The 20178-nt window shown below is 41.5% G+C and overlaps 1 protein-coding gene across 1 annotated transcript in view; it reads right to left on the reverse strand.

Moving 5' to 3' along the window:
• Positions 1 to 406: 406 nt before the first annotated feature.
• The window catches only part of HSPBAP1 (HSPB1 associated protein 1), a 37361-nt gene continuing 17589 nt past the window's right edge, over positions 407 to 20178 (reverse strand). Inside the window, exons 4-8 of the mRNA XM_054636391.2 lie at positions 16870 to 17006; positions 13588 to 13759; positions 6019 to 6102; positions 2968 to 3078; positions 407 to 2756 (exon numbers count right to left, since the gene is read on the reverse strand). Of these exons, the coding sequence (XP_054492366.2) occupies positions 2199 to 2756; positions 2968 to 3078; positions 6019 to 6102; positions 13588 to 13759; positions 16870 to 17006 (1062 nt within the window). The 3' untranslated portion in view covers positions 407 to 2198. The remainder of the gene's footprint in view (positions 2757 to 2967; positions 3079 to 6018; positions 6103 to 13587; positions 13760 to 16869; positions 17007 to 20178) is intronic.

The following is a 20178-nucleotide window of genomic DNA, read 5'->3' on the forward strand; positions in this document are numbered from 1 at the left end:
GCCATCCTCCTCCACTTTAGTGCCTGTGCTTCTCCTCCCCCACCTCTATCTGTTCTAGACATAAAAGCTTTTTTATTGCAAGACTATTTTTGCTCAGTGAATTAAAATGAGGCATTTGTAACTCTTCCTTCCCAGTGTAACTGCTCCCAGCAGCAGAGCTCTCTAGCTGGTCCCAGCCCCTCTGGTCAGCCTGGGAAAGGCAGGCCCAGCAGTAGGACATGAGCAGGGTCTTGCTAAACCCAGCTCTGCTGAGATGTGCCTGTGCCTCAAAATGGGTCTGCCCTGTTCCACAGACAGCTCCCTATGAGCCTGGTGAATCACTAAAGGCAGCAGAGATGACCAAGATGTTTCCTAAGTGATTCCTGACCAAATCCCTTTGTCACAGCAGTGCCACCACACAAACAGGAACTGTATCAACAGGATTGTTTATTAAATTCTGGTCTGGTTGCAAGGGTGCAACCCTGCTGAGACCCTTTGGTGTAGAAACATGAAACAAGAACAGTGGATTTTCTCACATTGCTGAGGTGTTACCAGGGTCTGAGCCCAATTACCAGGGCAGAGCAGGACACTGGAAACTGCCCATTTGTGGGTCAGAGATGGAGCTCATGTGGCCTCTGCTGCTAACTCACAGCCACTCTTCAAAGCCAGGGTCTCCAGCTAACTACACACACAGCTCTGTTTCTATCAGGGTAAGGTTTCTGTGCTTGTTAAACGTGAACCCTTGAGCCTTTTCAACTTAATCCTCTTCCAAGTGTATTAGGTTTTTGGGGAGATTTTTGAAATGGCAAGGTTCCCTTGAATTTCTGATCTACTGGTGCATATCTAAAGCCCTTACCATAATTCATCAGGGCCCTGCCAACAATGCAATCTGAATAAAAGCAGAGAGAAAGCACCTTTGCAATCAGGATTTTTCAGCTATAAATTAGTGGAAGGTGATCTTCGTGAAAACAGCACTAGCTTCATGTATTTAGCAGGGAACACACACCAAGCAAAGGAAATACCAGCTGGAGTGCTGGTGGTGGAAAGTTAGGACTATGGGAACAGGCTGATGATAGAAACTGGCTCCTTGGTCTCTAGCAGACACAAGCAAAGAGACATTTTAAAAGCACAGGTTTCACAGGAGCTGTCCCTGAAGCTGTCTCTTGAAACTGCAGCTAGGGAGAATGCCTCTGTTGCCACCACAAACAGAAATCAGAGGAGGTGAGAGCATCCTGGAAGATGCCAGCAGCTTTCTTCCCAGGTTTTGTTCAAGCCTCCATGCATAGATTCAGAGTTAACAAACTTCTTGCCTATATTTCATGTTCCCTACATTTCAATCAAAGAACAACCCAGCCTTCAAAAACACATCCAAGGATTACTATCCTTTGAAGAAAGGATGATCTTGTACAGCAACCATTTACAACCAAAAGAAAAAAATTAATACATTTTGATTGTTATGGTAAAGAGAAGGACAGAGGTAAAAATCATAGCTGTTTTGCTTTGTTTCTTAGAGATAGGGGACTGTGCACATCTGGCTTTAAATAAATAATAGCAGGAACTTCCCAATGCCCTTACTCTCTCACCTTCAAGAGTTTCCAAACTAGCTAAAGGCTACTTTCTTGCTAAGGGCTTTTGTCTCACTCCAACCTAGAGCTTTGTGACAGAACTGAAGTTATTTAGTAGAAGGGAAGAAGTAGATGCATTACTGAGTGCATTGTCTCTTGGCTGAGGTTTAGGTTTACCTGAAATTATTTCTAATGTAATCAACTGATTGCTTATTGACCATTTTACTTTAAATGTGGTCAAGGACTGCAGTCTACAGTCAGTCTATCTGCTCCCACCCTTGGTTCCCCTTTGCTGTGACAATGTCCCAGCACTCCCTCTGCTATCCATCATCAAGCTATACTTGTTTTCCAGCTCAGAGCTGTAGAACACTGTGAAGATCCCACCTGCACAGCACAGTGGGAGTGTGACTGTGTGTGCTCTCTCTTGTTCATAACATTGAGCAGCTCCCTGACTAAACATACCTTTCTCTTCCCAGCCATCACTAACCAGTTATTCTTCTTTCAGCTCAACTTCAACCTGCACTTAACCATTAACTGTGTCTGTCTGTACCTAAAAATTACTTGAAATGGAACATTCAATTATTACAGATCTTAAACATGGAGAACAAGGCTGCTGTTTGATTTCTGTTTCAGCAATGATAAAGCACTCCGGCATCACACTCTCATTCTCTCCAACAGCAGCTGAGCCACTAAACTGATGACACGAGGATTAACCAGACAGTCTAACAAGTCATTGGTAGAAAGGGCTGTTTGTGAGGTGCATGGACTGCAGTCTGAATCCATTTGATGTGCAGCTGTCTCACAGTCATTACTCATTAGCAATCTCTTCCTCTTGCTCTGTAATTTTCCAAAATGTTCTTCATTTTCATGGAGAAGATCTCCACCATCACTTCCAACTGCAACTGCACCCACCACACTGGTTTTGTGAGACTCTGGTAAAACCTGAATAAGATGAGGCCCAAAAGGTATTTTCTGCAGCTCTTCTGTTTTGGGTGCAGGAAAGTCACATTCCTGGGTTAGTAATGTGCAGCTCTCTGGTTCACAGCTGAAAACTTCCCTTCTCTTCCTCTTGCACGAGGTGTTTGTCTTCTGCTTTGCACCACTGCTGCTGGAACGTGCCTGTCCTGACACACTTGTCTCCTGACACTTGAGGTATGCAGACACTGCTTTATTCAGGTACTGAAGATTGATTTCATGGGATGTTGCCTCAACCTAAGAAAACACCCAGAATACACTCAGTTAAAAGGAGCAATGTTTCGATTCAGCCTTGCGTGATTATTTTCCATGAATTACTTTTGCTACATGAAGGGACGGAACTTAAAAACTCTTTTTCTCAAAGCAGCATAAAGACTCAGGGGGAGCTAACCAAAATGTCAGTAATTCTTTGTTATTGCTGCTATAATGAGAGCAGTAGAAGGCTTACCTCCGTGGGATTTAGCCAGAGATCTCCATCACTGGGATTTTCTGCTGATTTTATGGCGCATACCAGCATTCGAGTTATTGCCTCCCCTACACGGGCTTCATGATCTGCATCCTGCCTCAAGAGAACAGAAGGTTTTAGGGGATAGATTAGCTCATGGGTCTCTGCAGAAAGCTGAAAGATCTTAGGAAAAACATAGATGGCCTTAGTTTGAAAGCCACACTCATGCATATGAAGTCAGTGGAAGGTTTCAGACTCTCTTCCTGTGCACAGCCCCCAAAACAGGTGACAGTACAGGCTTTGGTGGGACTGCTCATCTGAATAAGGATTTGCAAAAAATAGTATGTGTATATAATCTTTTCCCTTATTAGTGTTTTGTTAATTGAATCTGGTGCTTGAAATTATAATGCAATATTAGCATTTAATTAATGTGTGCATTTAAACAGCTCTTTAGAAGAGCCATAGAAGTACATAGCACATTTTTATATCTACATATTATGTCTAATTTAAGCAATTAAAACACACAGGATGTTATAGCAAGGCAGCAGCTATCTAAGGACTACACAAGCACAAAAGTGAATCTTGAGGAAATTTGGGAAACATTTTATCATGTAACAGCAGCTGACAAACTGCTGCACTTTTGAACATCACCAGAAGGAAAAGCATATTTTCTCTGAAAACTCTCCTGCAAAACTGAAAATTGACTTACTAACTTAATAATAGACTCTTTGTTTCAGGCCTTCAGTTCCTTCATGGCCCCCCCTTGGACAGCTGGATACTGGCTAGGTTAGGATAGCAGAAAAAAAACTTTATAGGATCTTGGCTTTCTTTCCCATTTAAGTTTCTTGTATACAGAAGGAATGGTAGACTCTCCAAACAGGATGGTGGTTTTGTTATCTCAATGACAAGTACCTAGAAGTGGATGCATATATCTGATTTAATTGAGATGCTCAGATGTGTTTGTTTTGGAGGGAAGATGCAACATGGTCAACCCACAGCCCTGACCAGTCTAACTGTGGCTCCAGGGAACCTGTCAAGCAAACCACACATCTGGCTAGTATGAGGGCTGAAGGCAACAATTTGTCCTGGAGCCCTAAGCAGAATTTGGGATAGAAGCAGGGGGAAGTGCTCTTGGTATTTCGTGGGTTTGGATGCTAGGCTTTTAAATGGCCTTGTATAAAAAACCAGCAAAATACAGAGTTTGGTATCGACATGTGGAAACTATTTAAGGTGTTGCATTGTTGGTATTCATCCTGGCCTGCAGAACAACAGGGCTGTACTGATTGCATGATAGTATGTTAGAAAGCAAGGAATACTTTTGGGTAGCTCACATCCAGCTGAAAACAAATTAAATTTCTACTCTAGACTCTTGCCAATATAATTAATGGTTTCACTGGGACTGTAATTGTTGGTGTGATTCACATCTGTCAATATGAAAGCAGCTGGTAACAGCTGTGAGCAAGAACTGCTTGGTTTGGTAATGCAAATGTTCTCAGAATTGTCTTTCAGAATCCATGTCAGAATTTATTTTATAGATGGAAGTGCCCAACACCTCACAAACAATGCTGCATCATCAGCTGCAGGGGTGGTTTCTGTAAGGACCTTTCACCTGGGCTGCAATAGCCACATTTGCTCATGACAGATACTGATATCTGGGGAGGGTGTGTGTTGTTTATTGGCAAGATCCACCAAACACTCCTCTGCTTATGACACCACACATAACTGACTCCTGCTGGCACCAAACAGGATCTTGGTGACTTCTGCAAGACCTTTATGACAGAGGTCTTTTTTTTCCTTGCAACACATAAGAACAGCTAGAAATGCTCAGGCCCCACCCCAGCACCTGGGAGCTACCAGCCAAGCTGATCCCACCACAGCCTGCTCCTCCAGAGGGGGACAGCTTGTGAGGCCCAGCTTAGGGCACAAGTGTGTGCTGACATCAGGACCTTCCCAAGCCCAAGGCCCACAGCCAGTTCCTCTGAATTACCTCAAAGGCTCAAATTCAAGGCAGGCTTAAGTGGCTGCTCTACAATATAATTGGTGCTTTCTCTGGCCCTGCAAACAGCCTGACTGCGTTTAGGGCTGTGTGAGAGCCTGGTCCGGGCTGTGGGCCTGATGCCCTTGCTAAATACACAGGTTTCACCTCAAAAATTTCTCCATGAGGGAAATACCCAAGTGAGTTCCTGTGCTCTGCTTGGTTTGATGTTGGTATGAGAAATGCATTCTCTGGTCTTGGAACAGCAGCTGAAAGCATGTGTTCTTTCCCCTGCAGATTTCCAGTCTAATATAGCTTTTAGAAGTAGGAAAAAAAAAAAGGCAGTGAGTATTTTAGTGAGGCCATTTCACAGGCCATTTCAAAAGTTGTTTTTTTTTTTTTAATATTAACCTAGGATTAATAATAAAGTAATGTCAGTCAGAAAATCTTCTGGAGTATTGAGGTGATCTAGTGGAATATGTCCCTGCTCCTTGTAGAGTGATTGGACTAGACAACCTTTAAAGGTCCCTTCCAACCCAAACTATTCGATGATTTTATAATATCCCTGGAACCATCCCATATATACTGGTTAGCATAAGCAAGAAAAATCAAACCCCAGGGAGAAGAAAATTATTTTAATACATGAGGAAATCCAACTTCAGCCAAAGCAAAACTATCACAGAGGAATGAAAATTCAAAAATCTTCTTCTCCTCCCTTCCTATTCACATTAATCTGATTTAAATTCTAATTTAGCTTTGCACATAAGCTTGTCCTTGAGGTGAAGTTCCTGGTTTTTTGTTCTCTATTCAGCACAAAGCTGGCTGGCCCTTAAGAAATTAGGCATGAAAATTTAGCTTGTGTTTAATTGTTTACTTGATTGAAGTGAACTTGAAAGGGGATTTCTGCTGAACTGGGGCTTCAGATCTGGAACCTTGAAAGGTTCTCCCAGATAAAATGTATCCATAAGGGCTCTTCCCTCCCCAGCCTCTGAACACAACACACCCAACAGGACTGAAACTGGCAGGCAAGGGACGGAAATCCCTCGTGCTACACCCCCAGGACATTAAAAGGAAAATACCAGTTCAATCCAAGAGTTGATGCTGACAGTGACAGGATCAATGGATTCCACATAGTGCCACCAGTGCCTTGGGACGAGGAGGACCTGGAAGTGCAGACATTGCATTAGGGAACAAGCAGAAGCCTGAAGAAAGACACAGTTTTTTAATTTAGGTGATGTGGGATGTAGAGACAGGACTGAGGCAAGGACACAGGCGAGAGGTGATATTTATTTCTCTCTTTTAAAGAGCCTTTTCTCAAGAACTAAATGCCCACTCTATCAATACTATCATGTAAGACATGGACACGATCCAGAACTACCTTTCATCCAAACTCCTTCCCATACAGTCCCAAGCAGGACTGTAACCTTTAACTGCTGTGGGTAAGCAAAGTCCAGCAGTACAGAGGGGGTGCAGCTGTGCAGCAGTACATCAGGACTTCAGAGAGACTCTCAGCCAAGCAGAAATTCTTTTGTAGACTCTCCAACTGAGCAAAATTCCCAGTTCCTGTAGGACTGCCAGCTGGTTTTCCCAAAAAAGCAGGCATGCCTATGCTCATCTAGGTGACTAGGTGACAAAATGCAGCTTTAATTCTGGTGAATAATCACCAGTATTAAATTTGTCACTTTTAGTAGACAGGCTTTTAAAAGAAAATGTCATGATTTCTGGGACAATCTAGTTTAGATCAGAGCTTTACAACAATATCAGGATGATAGCTGTGACATAAAATTGATTCCCACCCATGGTTTTTATGGTACAAGACACTGATGTTGTTTTGATGATAGAGGACAAGCTTTGCAGATTACTTAACATTAGAGTAACATGGAGCTATCAAGGAAAGCATAAAAGATATTTTTTGACAAGTTATAAAAATGGTCAGAGACAGATAAAAATATATACTTCACAATGGGGAAAGTGAAGCAATGATCTGTATCTGAATTGCAGACAGTTCTTTCTCTTGGTAGACACAAATTACTTAGAAGGATGTTCTGCTACCCAGATAGCCCTGTGCTTCATTACATCAAAACACACCTCATGAGAAAATGTCTGTGGGGGAAACAATGGCACCAGTCCTGCAAACACTTACAGGACACTTGGAACACTCTTATTTTTTTGGGCCAGATGACAAAATGTTCTCCACAGACTTAAATTTAAGTCAAACAAAAAGAAGCATTGGCTCTCCAAAGGTCAAAATCATTTGGAAATTATTCTTTAATCCAGTACAGCACACAGAACAGAAAAGGAAGTCAGTCAGTGGAGGGTCATTATTTTAAAAATATCACTGGTTAGTCCTGATATGTAAGTGTATGAAACCCTACAGACTGCAGCCAAAACATGTTTTCTCTGCTGAACAAGTTTCAGAGTTTTGTTTTTATCAAGGAAACATCGACTTTAAATGAACAGTGCAGTTGCATTAGCAGCAATTGATTTATCTGTAAGGAAGTGTTTTCCAGTTTCACTGACTGCAAAATCATACAAACCCACTCCCCAAATGCTCATCTGCTCTATAGGGGATTTTACACTGAACTCTGCTAGACTCTGGGTGCCCTCCAAGTGACTGGGTGTAATGCTGAACCCTAGCAAACGCTGTGTTACAGCAGAAGAAAGCAGAGCTCCCGTGAGCGGCTGTTTGCACCGGCGGGATCCTTCCTGTGAGCCCTGTGCAGAACAGGGAGCTCCAGCACGTGGAGGAGGGCAGCAGACACTGGGGAGGTGGTGCAGAGGGACCAGGTAGCAAGGGAACATGAGCAAGAGACAGATTAAGGGAAATGTATAAATGTTTCAGTAAGAGATGCTGCCTGGAAAACCAAGAAGGCAATTAGGCATGGAGTGTGCTGGCTCCACATGACTCACATGCAAAATGGAGACAGAATTGCTTTGGAGAGAGCAGGTACAGCCAGAAGGAAAATACAATCCCCACAGCTTGTCCTGGGTTTTCAAACCAAAGAGGAGGAACTTGGTCCTTTAGAGACTAATCAGGTTTCCTTTGCCAGCAGGTTAAAGGTAACAACTGCAAAGCTGTGTCTCTCTGCAGCTGGCACTGTTTGCTGATGCAGTTTATAGGAGAGCTACAGAGCTGTGACTCAAATAGGCAAAAGAGGGTCCATAAAGACATTTGCTGTCTCTCTTCTATTGTTGAACAAGCTTATGCTTGTTAAAATTAGGATTTAGAGCAACAAGAAAATTGAAATTATCAAAAAGCAAAAGGACTAAAATTTTAAGGAAGATGAAGAAATGGCAAAAGGTAATTAAAACCAAAAAATACAGCTGGCAAGAGAGTAGAACTAACAAGACCAAAAAAAAAAAAACCCAAAACCCCCAACAACCCAGAAAAGAAAGATAGGATTCTTCTACATTTACAAACTAGTATTCTTCTAGGTTAGGTTTTCAAATTAGAAGCAAACAGAAGCACAATAAAATGAAAACAAACCAAAAAAACCACCACCGCTGCCTCTAAGGATCAATTTCACAATTAAAAAAACCAGACTTCCATATGTTTATGAATATGGGACACAGATTCCTATAGGTAACATAAAAGTAAGCCACAGTGAAACAACACACACAAATGCAGCAAACATTTTACAGGGAAAATGTAAAATGCAATAGCAAGACAGAACTACTCCAAGCTAAGAGATAATCTTGTGCTAGGTTGCTTTCCACAGAACTTATCTAACTTTATTCATGCTGGGAAGATACTGATCTAAACAGTAACCAATCAGATAATTTTAATATTTAGGCTAGTGACAGCCAAATATAGCAAATGAAGCTAAAGTAGGACAGAAGTCCCAGAAAAGATAAAATGAGATGCTGTAATGTGAGGAAAGAAACCAAGGGAACAGTTGGGAGAGCAAGTGGAGCAATGCTGAAGACTTGTACAGCACAGAGAACAGAGCAGGTTTGAATTCTCAGTGGACATGATTAACTTGATACAGTGCAAAGGTAGGGCAAAGGTGGAATTGCTTCAAAAAGAGAGCATACCCTGAAGTGAAATATTATACCAAGAAATTTCTGCTCATTAGAAAAAGATATTTAGGTAAATGCACACAAAAAGGAAGCCAGTGTCACGGGAAGATAAAGACACTGAGCCACGGGGGGACCCAAGGAGATCCCAGAAGTGTTTGCAACCATGGCAATGAAAAATAAAATGAAGTAGGTGCAGGCATAGCCAATTCTGTGGGAAAGCACCTGAGGACTGTCTGAGCACTGCTGCCCCAGCCTATGCCTCATCCCAGCTGGAGCCTGGCTGTCCTGGTGCTTGGAAGGTGCTTCTCACCCTGCCTCCTCCTCCTCCCTCCTGCTGTCTTCGTGTCCACTGAAGCAGAGCTCCAAGGGTGACGGGGGTCAGAAACACAGGCACAGCCATGGGGAAAGGCACAGTGAAGAGGAGGGAGTGGGGCTGCATCAGGCCATGCCCACAGTGACCCAGGTGAGAGAATGAGGGAAGCTCAGGGAAGAGGTGGAGAAGCAGAGTCAGGGAATTGCAGCTTTGACCTTCCATTTCCCTGGCTTTTGAGGCATTCATGGGGTTCTCCATATGTGTTGTAGCTTGAGCAGTGTTTTTCCACCAATCCTAGCATAAATTCAGCTCCTGGACTCTTCTGCTTCTTCTGTGATGGAAATCATAGTTCTGGTGTCCTGAGGTTGGGTTGGGCTGTCTGCCTTCTCTATGGGGTGACTTGGGGCCAGCTCTGCAGTCTCCCACATGAAAACTCTTTATTCCTTCCCCAGAGCAGAATTACCAGCCACCTACTATGCATAATGGTGTGGCCAACTCTGAATTCTCTTTTAGTAAAATCACTTAAATTATTCTCCAATAAAAGTAGGTTTTTTTACTGTAAGCCCTTTTAAAAAGTCTTTTGTATACTTTGAGCTGGAACATTACACACTACCTTTGAATTACTGCATTTCTTGACTTACTAAACCACTTTTCTTTGGTATCAATTATATTTTTCTTGGCTATCCAGGCTGTGTGTTTTTCTGTTCCTCACTTAAGCCCAACCTAAAGTTCTCACACCCTTTCTTTAAAGGCAGCACACAGGGAAATCCCTCCCTGACTTCATGAAGATTTCTTCTTGCTCAGGGTTAGGTTAGAAGTCAGAGGTTTGTCTGCACTGTTGGGAGCTCTGCTGCTGAGCAGGATCCCATGGTGTGTTAGATTCTGCAGCAGAAGCCCAGAAAGAGAAATCCTGCAGCTAAACACAGGAACTGAGTGACAACTGTATTTGTGGCCACATAAATGTGTTTCTTTTAGACTTTGAGAAAGCAGGTAAGCAGAAGCAGGGGAGGGGAGCGTCTGAGCAGCAGGACATGGTAAGAACCAGCAAGCAGTAACGTTCATCTTTTTCTAAAATAGTTTTTTTCCCATCCAATGACAATATTTTTCAAGGCCAGAGGGAGGGCATCCTTCTCAGACCCAATGTGCCTCTTGGCTACCTCATTTAGGCCTTTCCCTGCACTTCTGCCCTGCAGCTCCTCTGGCCCCAGGCTGCACTGGGGCACAGGGCCAGGCCACAGGGCAGGCAAGCTCTGCCTCAGCAGCACCTGCCTAGGGTAGCAAGGGGGGAATGGGATTGCTCACAGGGGCACAGAGGGGCAGCTGCTTGCTCTCCATCCCTTCAGATAAACTCAGATCACTTTATAGTCTCCCTACCATTGTCTGGTTATGTGGATATGGATTAACAGGGAGATGGATTAAGAGCAATTACATTAGAGAGCAGGAAGGAAGCCAGAAGTCAGTGAGAAGTGGGGCAGAGGAAAGAATGATCAATGATTTTATCCTTGTACAGCATCTCAGTTTTTTGTAGCTTTTTCAGGTGGTATTCATCTTTCCTATTTTTAATCATCAAAAAGGTTAAGCACCTATGTGCATAGGCTCCTTCTACAGCCTGTGCTGAAGGACAAGGTGGGATGAATGTAGGGAATGGGCAGGACTGTAATTATGTAAGACAGGAAGGATGAACTACCTTGTTGAGGTGCCAGGTGCCACTGATGGCAAATAGGACACCTGTCCTGAACAGGATTTAAGCTGAGGGTGACAGATCCCTAACTCTCTTAACACTTTTCCCAGAGCATGGGTAGAGGATACAAGAACAGATGTGGTTTGTCCCATTTCTGGTCTTTTAGGGGGTATTTGTATATTTGAGAAAGAATCAAGGTGTTACTAGAAATGCTGCTCCATACTTAATCCTCAGCTTTGCAACCATCACAGAGGTGACCAAGGTGTTACTAGAAATGCTGCTCCATACTTAATCCTCAGCTTTGCAACCATCACAGAGGTGACCAGGTCCAAACATTTATAAGGACCCCCTACATTTGTGTGACACAACTTGAACTTGTAACTTCATGGATATAGTGAATATAGTCATGTACTGCTGCAAGCCCTTCCACTACTCAGCTGCCTATTTGAGTAAGCTTGACATCTAAATGTTTTCATAATTTGTTTCAGAACAGATCACTGATGTATAAACAGAAGTTATGTCTGTTGAAATGCAGCTGACAGCCAGTGGTCAGGTACAGGATGAAACCTTATAAAACCTTAATTCTCAATCAGCTACCAAAATTCATAATAGAGGTTCACCTTTGAACAATACAGTGGAAGGGCACAAAGGCTCTAACTGACTGTACACTCTGTGCACTGGCACAATGTTACATGAAGGAATTCTGCTTTCAGGCAGAAAAATGGCTGGTGGCAAACATCGACCAGAAGGTGGCATTAGACACATTAAGTTTTTGATATTCAAACCTGCACTCACTCTACATGCAGCTGCTCTCCTGAATACCTAAGAACACCTTTGTCTTCATTTTTTCAGCCTTTTATTGTTACAATAATCCAAAATGTTCTGCATACCCTCTGGGAATGAGTGGAGATGCTACATTTTATCACGAAATAAAGATGCCTACAAATTCTGCAGTAATTGGGCTAATTCTAAGTGAAAACCACTGTTAAGCACATATCAAGACATTATTTAGGAATTCTCTCCCTTGTTGAAAAAGGAGTTCTTCTAGGTCATTCCTTTCCATCAAACGGCTGCAGCTCCCAGCCACCTGCCCTGAAAGCTTCTGGATGAGATGCTGGCCAGCACCACACAGAAAGCACTGATAAAATGGACAAAGGCAATACCTCACTGCTCCATCATTGCTTCTACATTACTTTGCCCCCCAGGAAATCCAAACAGTATCTTGTTCATGGCAATGCAGACAAATTCTATTACTGAGCTGGCTCAAGATCTTTATTCCTAGCAAGATTAATTTGTAATTGCTTTAAGCCTAATTAAAATTAAGATCATATTAAAGGTTCACTAGTGCACTTGATCATTGCAAAGGAGATTATAAATTCAAATAGTATTGGGGATCAGGGATAACGCAGTGCTGAATAGATGTGGCATTTTTATCAATAGTAAAAATTTGTTCTTTGTGCTTTCAATTACTGACTGCTGCAACTTTACAAATTGCTGAATGTGAAACTAATGATTTGCTTTAGGAGTATGAGTATGAGCTAATGTAGTGCAAACAGTAAAGGCTGATCATAGATTCCCCATTTGCATCTGTACCAAGTGCAGAGCATTACACTTCCAGTTGAAGGGTATCATTCTTTTGTTGGAAGCTACTATCCTGCCCCACTCTGCCTCCTCAAAATTAACTTAATTAGCAAAAATCCATTCTTTAAATTGTTGAAGGCAGCTAGGTTTGCCAGTTAGGGACAGGGGAATACTCATACAAGTTGTTGAGCTGGCAGGTCAAAAGAGGTGACGATATCTGGTAGGAGAATGGTAAAAGGGTTCCAGAAGCAGCAACTCCACTGTCTGAGCAATGACCATTGCAAAATTCCTTTGGAAGGGCCTGACAGTTTGAGATGCACAGCAGTGCCTTAGCAGGACATGCACGGCTGAACAAATGAAAAAGGGTAATTCAGACTCCAAATACAGGCCTTGCTGATTAAATAAAGAAGGACACTATTTACAGCAGGAGACTGGGAATCAAGAGTCCTGAGCCCTACTCTCACACTGCTGCTGCCTGCCTGTGTGACTGTAGGCCAGGCACCTGAACCTTCTCAGTAAAGCAGGATTAAAAACATCCTCACAGCCCTGGAAAGCACCATGAAACCTGTGAATGGTGTGCACTCTAAAAGCAAGTATCATCATTAAAGTATTTATTAAAGCAACAGGTGAAGGCTATTCACTACCAAAATATGAGTTCCTTTGCTAGCTCTATATACTCATTAACCAAATGCATTTTATGGAACATACTGCTGTCAGAGTAGACAGGTCAGAGTTCAAGAAAGTTCTGAAGTAGACAAATTTGAGGTGGTTGCAAGACAGGTGGTTGTATGGAATCAGGCAGCTGATTGAACTCTGATCTATGAATCAGGCAGCTGATTGATCGCTCTCCAAATGTCTGCAGTTTTTGTACTAAAAAGTTGAGGCAAACAACTGTCAGTGAAGAAAGTTTCTGTGCTGAGAGAAATCTCTAAGGTCTGAATGTGGAGTGGAGGAAGAAGGAAGTTCCACAGTCAGTTTGTTAAGATTTCCTAGCCCTTAATTAGGCAGTTAAATAGAATATTAAGTAATGTGAAGCTTGTATGTAAGTGGTACCTGTCCTGGACTGAGTGTAACAACATGGGCTGTTGAGTTCCTAAACTTGGGAAAGCGTTTCAGATCAGGGTTGGCAATGTTGACTTTGCTGAATATGCTGGATTCCTCATAAGGGATCCTGGTAGGATAAAGGAAACTGGTGTCACCAGGTGGGAAGAGGTGCCATCTCTTCCTGAAAATAGAGAGAAGATAAAAATGTATTCAGTGCGTGTCACTTGCAGCAAAGAACTAAAGGCAGTAGCAAGGTTTTCAATAAAACATAAATCTGCCTCACTGTGTGAATCTCCTACGCAGTGAGAACACAGCCAGTGCTTACAGGCTGTCTCCTAAAAGTGTTTTTAAAATATTCCACTTTTTAATTTTTTAACTGAGAAGATTTACAGCTTCTCACCAATCATTTTTAAAGGCAGATAAAATTTAAAAAACCTCTCCCGTCTGGTTTCTTCTTCCTCCTTTTTACATGCAGCATTTACAGATGCTCAGAGCATTAAAAATTGCTCTATAAACTAGAGGAAATAGTTTAGTTACAGACAATGTATTTTTGTTCACTGAATGAAAAGCTTTCAAAATCTGTATTTGTTTTGAAAGGAGGGCATGGTGTGTTTAGGATGGCAACAGTAAAAGGGTTAGACATTATCTTCTGTTTCCTTATATGGCTGTGAGTTGTGAACCCCCCTTTCTTAAAAATCACCTTGATGTTTCCATATCAAAGATGGAATGAATAAAAACCAGATACATCCATAGACATAAGTATCCTTAAACACCTGTATTTTTTTTGTGTTATCAGTACCACATGATGAAAATATAGCTGGTTGTGCATTTAAGAACTTACTGGTGTGACTAAATGCCAGGTGGAGCAGGACAGGGTTGTTCTGCTCATGAGGGCACTCATGTGCCACGTTGCTCCTACATGCCTAAAGAAGCACATGAATGCACCACAGTGCAAAGGCCAAGCAGAGCTGAGACCACACTTTGTCCTCAGGAGCTTATGTCTCTATTTCACTTACATAGACCAGATCAAAGAGGAAAAAAAGAATATGCCAGAACTGGTGGTGTCAGTTTTATGGGTATTATAAATTAAATATCTTAGCAGGTACATATGGTATTTAGAAATAGAAGTTTTAAATCACAGTACTTTAGGTGGTAGAAATAACCAGAAGGAATACACAAAGAGAATTTATTACATTTAAGATGTGCTAGACAAACAGTGCAACATGACCAATGCATTAAGCAATGGAAAAGTAAAGGCAGCACTTTACAGCACAGCTGGAGACCTTGTGTAGCTCTTCTCTTTTGTTTTGGACTCTAGAAAGGGCTTTTCTTTGTTTTCTTTCCCTTGGCACTCCTTGAATTTTGTCTACTGCTTCTGGTTGTCAGTTCTAAGTCACAGATCTGAAAATGGGAGCAAAGCAATCAAATGGCACAAAACCAAAAGGGACAGGAACAGAAGAGATAGGAATAGCAGGACAGTCAGAACTACAGAGACCAGCACAGATGCAAGTGCCATAGGCTGCTGATATTTCTTGGTAATTACCAAAGCAACTGCTGGATGCAAGCATAAAACCACTTCTCCTGAAACTCAATCCTTATTGCAACTTTATTTTGCCCTCCAAGCTAGATTCTCTGAGGGGGCAGAGAATGACTAGGTTAGGAGGCTCAGGGTTAATCCTGCAGGCTCACGGCAAAGCAATATCATAAAGCAAAAAATTAAGAAGCCTAAGGGATGCAAGGAGGAAATTCAAGATAGCAACAAAGGGCTAAGGAGCTGTCCCTGGCTTTCCTGCAAAGGCAAATCTATTTAAGTTTAGCATAAGCTTATATTCTGTTACAAAGCCTGTCTTGTTTGTGAGTCTCAAAAGGGAATTTTTCTGCTCTGAAGAAGCACAGGATTCACAAGCTTGTGGAAGTTTGCAATCTATTTACAGGCTTTGTTCTTAAGAGGAAAACAACTTTGTCTTTTCAGGCTGTGCAAGGGCTTTGGATTTTTTTCCCTGAGAGGAAAAAGGATTTTGGTCTACTTGAGGGGGAGGAAGTGCCTTGGGAAGGTGGACAGAATTGCTGCATGATGCTGGAACTCTGGCTCGAGTTCAACATCTGAAGGTAGAGATTGAAGAGGCTTGGCAGGTATTGTGTCTTCTACATCACTGTACTTATTTAGTACACCCAGTATTTAAGTGGATCCTTAGAAGATTATGGCATTTAAGTCTCATGGTTTTCATTGAGATTTCTGGCTCCTGAATACACTAAAGTGTCTGGACTTCAATGCACAATGCTTACTGATGTGATCTGAAGTCCACAGGACTGGCTGCAGCACAGCAGTGCTGAGGGAGGCTTCTAGAATATCTCTGCTGCATATCCACCCAAGGACCTCAAGGCTGTTTGCAAACATAAATGAAAACCCTACACAGAGTTACCCTTCTTAGGGATAAGATGATGACAAATTCATTTGCCTCAGGCCTTAAAGCCAGTCAGCATGTGATGCTGCTCAGCTAAAAGGCAACACACCTGACTTCCAATCCTGCACCTTAATCACACCACCACAGTCTTACTGTTCTATAAAATGGCAGAGTAATTAATCCCATAGAAAAACTCCTAGCAAATTTCTCCTTCCACTCTATACTATCAACCATAGAAAGTGTGTGCAACTTGTTCTGTTACTCTAGCACTTACTCTAGCAATAATAGATAACAACCCAAAAACCAAAAAAACCCCACCAACCCTGAAGCCAATATACAAGGAAAGGAGAAAAAAAAAAGAATGGAAAAAAAAAAAAGACAGCATGCAAACAGGCAGAAAGATACAGCAACAGCCACATGCTCCCAAATGAGTTTGGAGCCTCAAATGTCCCTTTCAACTTTGCTCACAGCTGGCTGCTCCCATCCTGATGGTCCCCTTTTAAATTAATTCTAGCAGGCTATTAGAGGCTCTTGCACAGACAATATTGTAAAAGTCTAAAGTAGTTTATTTCTATTTTGTTTGGGTTTTTTTTATTTTTAACTCTTTTATCTCCTAATTCCAAATTCCTGAATTCATAACTACTAGGAAGATTAAAGTGTTTATAATTGGACCATATTACACACAGACTAGAAAATAAAATTGTGTCAACTTCAGAATGCCCTGAAGTTCTGCCATTTCCTGTAGAACCATTATTATGCACTTCAATCATTGAGAACTCAGAAAACTGAAATAATCAGAACCTAGAATTAATACTAAAAAGAGTCCAAAACTAACTTTATGCACAGTATAGCTCTCCCCTGTATTTACTGTATGTACACTTGTTACCTTCCTTGTACTTGCAAGACCAAGTTGCAGCCATAGGAGTCCAAGTGGCAGGGGGTGTTTGCTCCTTCAGAACCAATCCACAGTGTGCTCTCTTTTCCACTTCTTCCAGGAAAACCAAAGTCAGACCACCTTACATCCTACAGCAACAAAAAGGTTTATTTATGTAAGCTGTTGAACTGATTGACATCCTATCCTTAGTTCTGAGAGTCTCCTGTCTTCTCCTTCCATTGCTCATCACTCTTTATCCACTGCAGCTGTTTTTCCCTGGTTGGGTTCTGAAGCATGCACAGTCTGTTTCCCTTCCTCCAAAATTCTCATCCCCACCTTTCATATCACTCAAGTTACTCATTTGCTCTACAGAAGGGCTGCCCAAATTCTCATGGGGCTTCTTTTCCTTTTGAAACACTCTTTTTTTTTCTTTCTCCACCCTTAACCATCCACCCAAGCTCAGGATTGCTTTTTGAAAAATTCTTCTATATGGCACTTAAAAAGATAATGAAAGGAAAGAAAAATCCCTATTCCCTTTTCAAGCGATTGATAATCTATGTGGAATTTTTGCTCTCTCCTTGCTCCTATTTCAGCTTTCTCCACGTAGTCTGGGAACACAGGCTTTACCCCATCTGTGACCCAGTGTTATGCCAGGTTAAGTTTCTTATTATTTAATGGACACAATTGCAACTGCAGAGGCAGTGAACTTAAAACAACTTGATGACAGGGTAAGAAAGGGCAGAACAGGTGTGCTCATATTATGAACACAGTGCTGGATCTTTCCAGTCTGTTGATCCTCACACAAGCAATCCCTTGGGGCTGACAGTTGGAAAGAGGCACAGTGAGGCATTTTTCAGACAATCCAAGGGGTTTGCAGAATGGTTCTGTGTAGCTTGGATAAAGCTTTCCCATGTATCTACAGCTCTCCCTGCCACCTGCAGGGCCTGATCATTTGTTTATTGGAAAGCACTTGAGGAATACTGGCCAGAGATACTGGCACCTTTTGGCTGGAGCCCCAGACTGAGCCTTAGGAAACAGAGATTAAGTTTCTGGCTTCCTGATGGTCTTGGGCAAATCGCTTCATCTCCGAGTTTTATTTTTCCCATCTTGAAAAGGAAGATAATGGTATTTGTTCCATTTCAGTAAAGCACTTTGGGGTCATTCACATCACCTAACTTTAGGAACCTAATTTAATCTTGGCTCCTGCTCTAGTCAAAGCACTCTCAATCAAGCCTTGGAAAAGCCTCTCTCTTTCTGCTGTCTATAAAGAGAAAATAGGAGTCTAGGAGTCCTAATTTAAGTATGTAAGCTTGCTGCTTGCAGACAGGTGGATGACTATCCTTTTTTAAGATCTATGGATGAGGAAAACAACACCTAGACATTATAAGGATGACTTCATCACGATTCTGCATCGGGAGACCCTCAAAGTGAGTGATAGCCTTCCCAAAAATTAGGTGTTGCTAAAGATTCTGAATTTCAGAGTTATTGATTTTAAAGATATCATTTGAAAAAAATGCAGAAGTGTAATATAAACATTTGTCAAAGACAGCAAAAGATCAAAAAGAAAAAGTTGCTCCTATAGATTTCAGCAGGCATAAAATTTGAAATTCAATACAACTACTTCAGTGAAAAAGTTAAGTGTAGCACCATTTCTACACTTTAATCTCACACCTAAATAGTTTTTATATTTTGTTACAATTTAAGTGAAAAGAAAGCACACATAATCAATATCAGATTTAAAAGAACTTTTTGAAAATGCTCCTGCTGTAGTAAATAGTTGAAGCAATTATGGGTAAAATAGTTTTTAACCAATGAACTGAAAAGGAACTGGTAGTATTACTGAAATCTTGTCACACTAGGTTCCTTTTCTACAATAAAAAGCCACAGTGAGAAGAAATGCACTAAAAGGTGTTCCAACCATAACAGATGGCACATTACTTGTAATATATATTTATTTCATTTGCTGCTTATAATGAAGTTAATCTGTACCCGTATGTCACTTTAAAAGGTCTCATTTCTATTTAAACTTCATGCATGTATCTTGCTCCTGATTTATATCTCAAATTCTGTAATGAAATATCAACTGAACAAAAAATGTAAGATGCTAGATATTGCTCATAGATTAGAATAATGGAATCATTACCTTAGCCCACACAACTGTAAATGATAAACAGTGCAATCTAAATTTCAAACAACTTCTAAATGGCCCTATTAATCACTATAAATAACAGTGCAGTTGGCCTTCTTTTCCCCTTCAAATAACCTCACGTAAATCTAAATAAAATCTAGAAGGAAAAAAAAGGAATTGTCATCAAATTCACACAAGAATGGAAGAGAATTTCTACAAAGAACTCCTTTGGCTGGTATAAATTTTGTAGCAGTGTTTCAAAAGCCATGTGAGTGTGGAACTGATGGATGCATTTCTCTCCCATGCCTGTGAAAATGGCAGATGACACACACCATATTTGCTTGCATAACACCACCAAGTCTTTCCTTCCCAGATTCTGCTTTTCAAAAAAATCCATGGCATAACCATTACGTGTGTCTGTTCTAAAATTGCAGTACAATCTGTTGTGTGTTAGGTCAGGTGATCAGGTTGTGGCATGGCACCTGCACAGAAATGCAATTCCTGGAGGCCCAACTTTGTTCTTGAATGGGGGCAAGGAAAAGAAAGAGGCAGAAAAATGGTTGTTTCCTTCAAGTGTGAAGGAAGCAGAAGGATATTCAGGACTTCTGAGCTGCTATTGGCTTGTGCTGGAAGACATATCATGGAAATGCTGTCTGTGGAAGCAGAAAAAGAGAAGACCTAGACAGGACCACAGAGAAAGTTATGCAAAGATCTGGGGAAGCCTGAAACATCTCTGGATCTCCCAGTTTAGTTCAGACAACACAAACCAGCCCAAGGTTATATGATGCTGGTTATGTTTCAGCGTGTTCAGGAAGGGAAGGGGGAAAGAAAGGTAAGATGATCTCTGTGCCCAATCCTTACCTTCGGGCCCAATGGAAAGTCGGAAAAGTCTGAAAGCCTTAAAAAGACTGATCACTGAAAGACACCAGTTTTACTGGCACAAAAGAATAAAATACATATGAGGAACATGGGAAATGCTTTCTGAGGAAATAATTAATTTGAGAGGGCTTATCAGTTCATACTCATTGTCACCCCAGTGATACAGTGATTTTACAGGGAATTATGATTCCATTTTCACCTTTCAAAGTATAGAAATGAATAAGGCTTTACTTACTCTTTCTTTATATCTTTTGAAGAAGTACACCTTTTGTATAGCTATCCTTAATTTTGCCCTCTTACAATTTGCAAGGAGA

Source organism: Agelaius phoeniceus, chromosome 7 (genome assembly GCF_051311805.1).
Source record: "Agelaius phoeniceus isolate bAgePho1 chromosome 7, bAgePho1.hap1, whole genome shotgun sequence".
Classification (NCBI taxonomy): Eukaryota; Metazoa; Chordata; class Aves; order Passeriformes; family Icteridae; genus Agelaius; species Agelaius phoeniceus.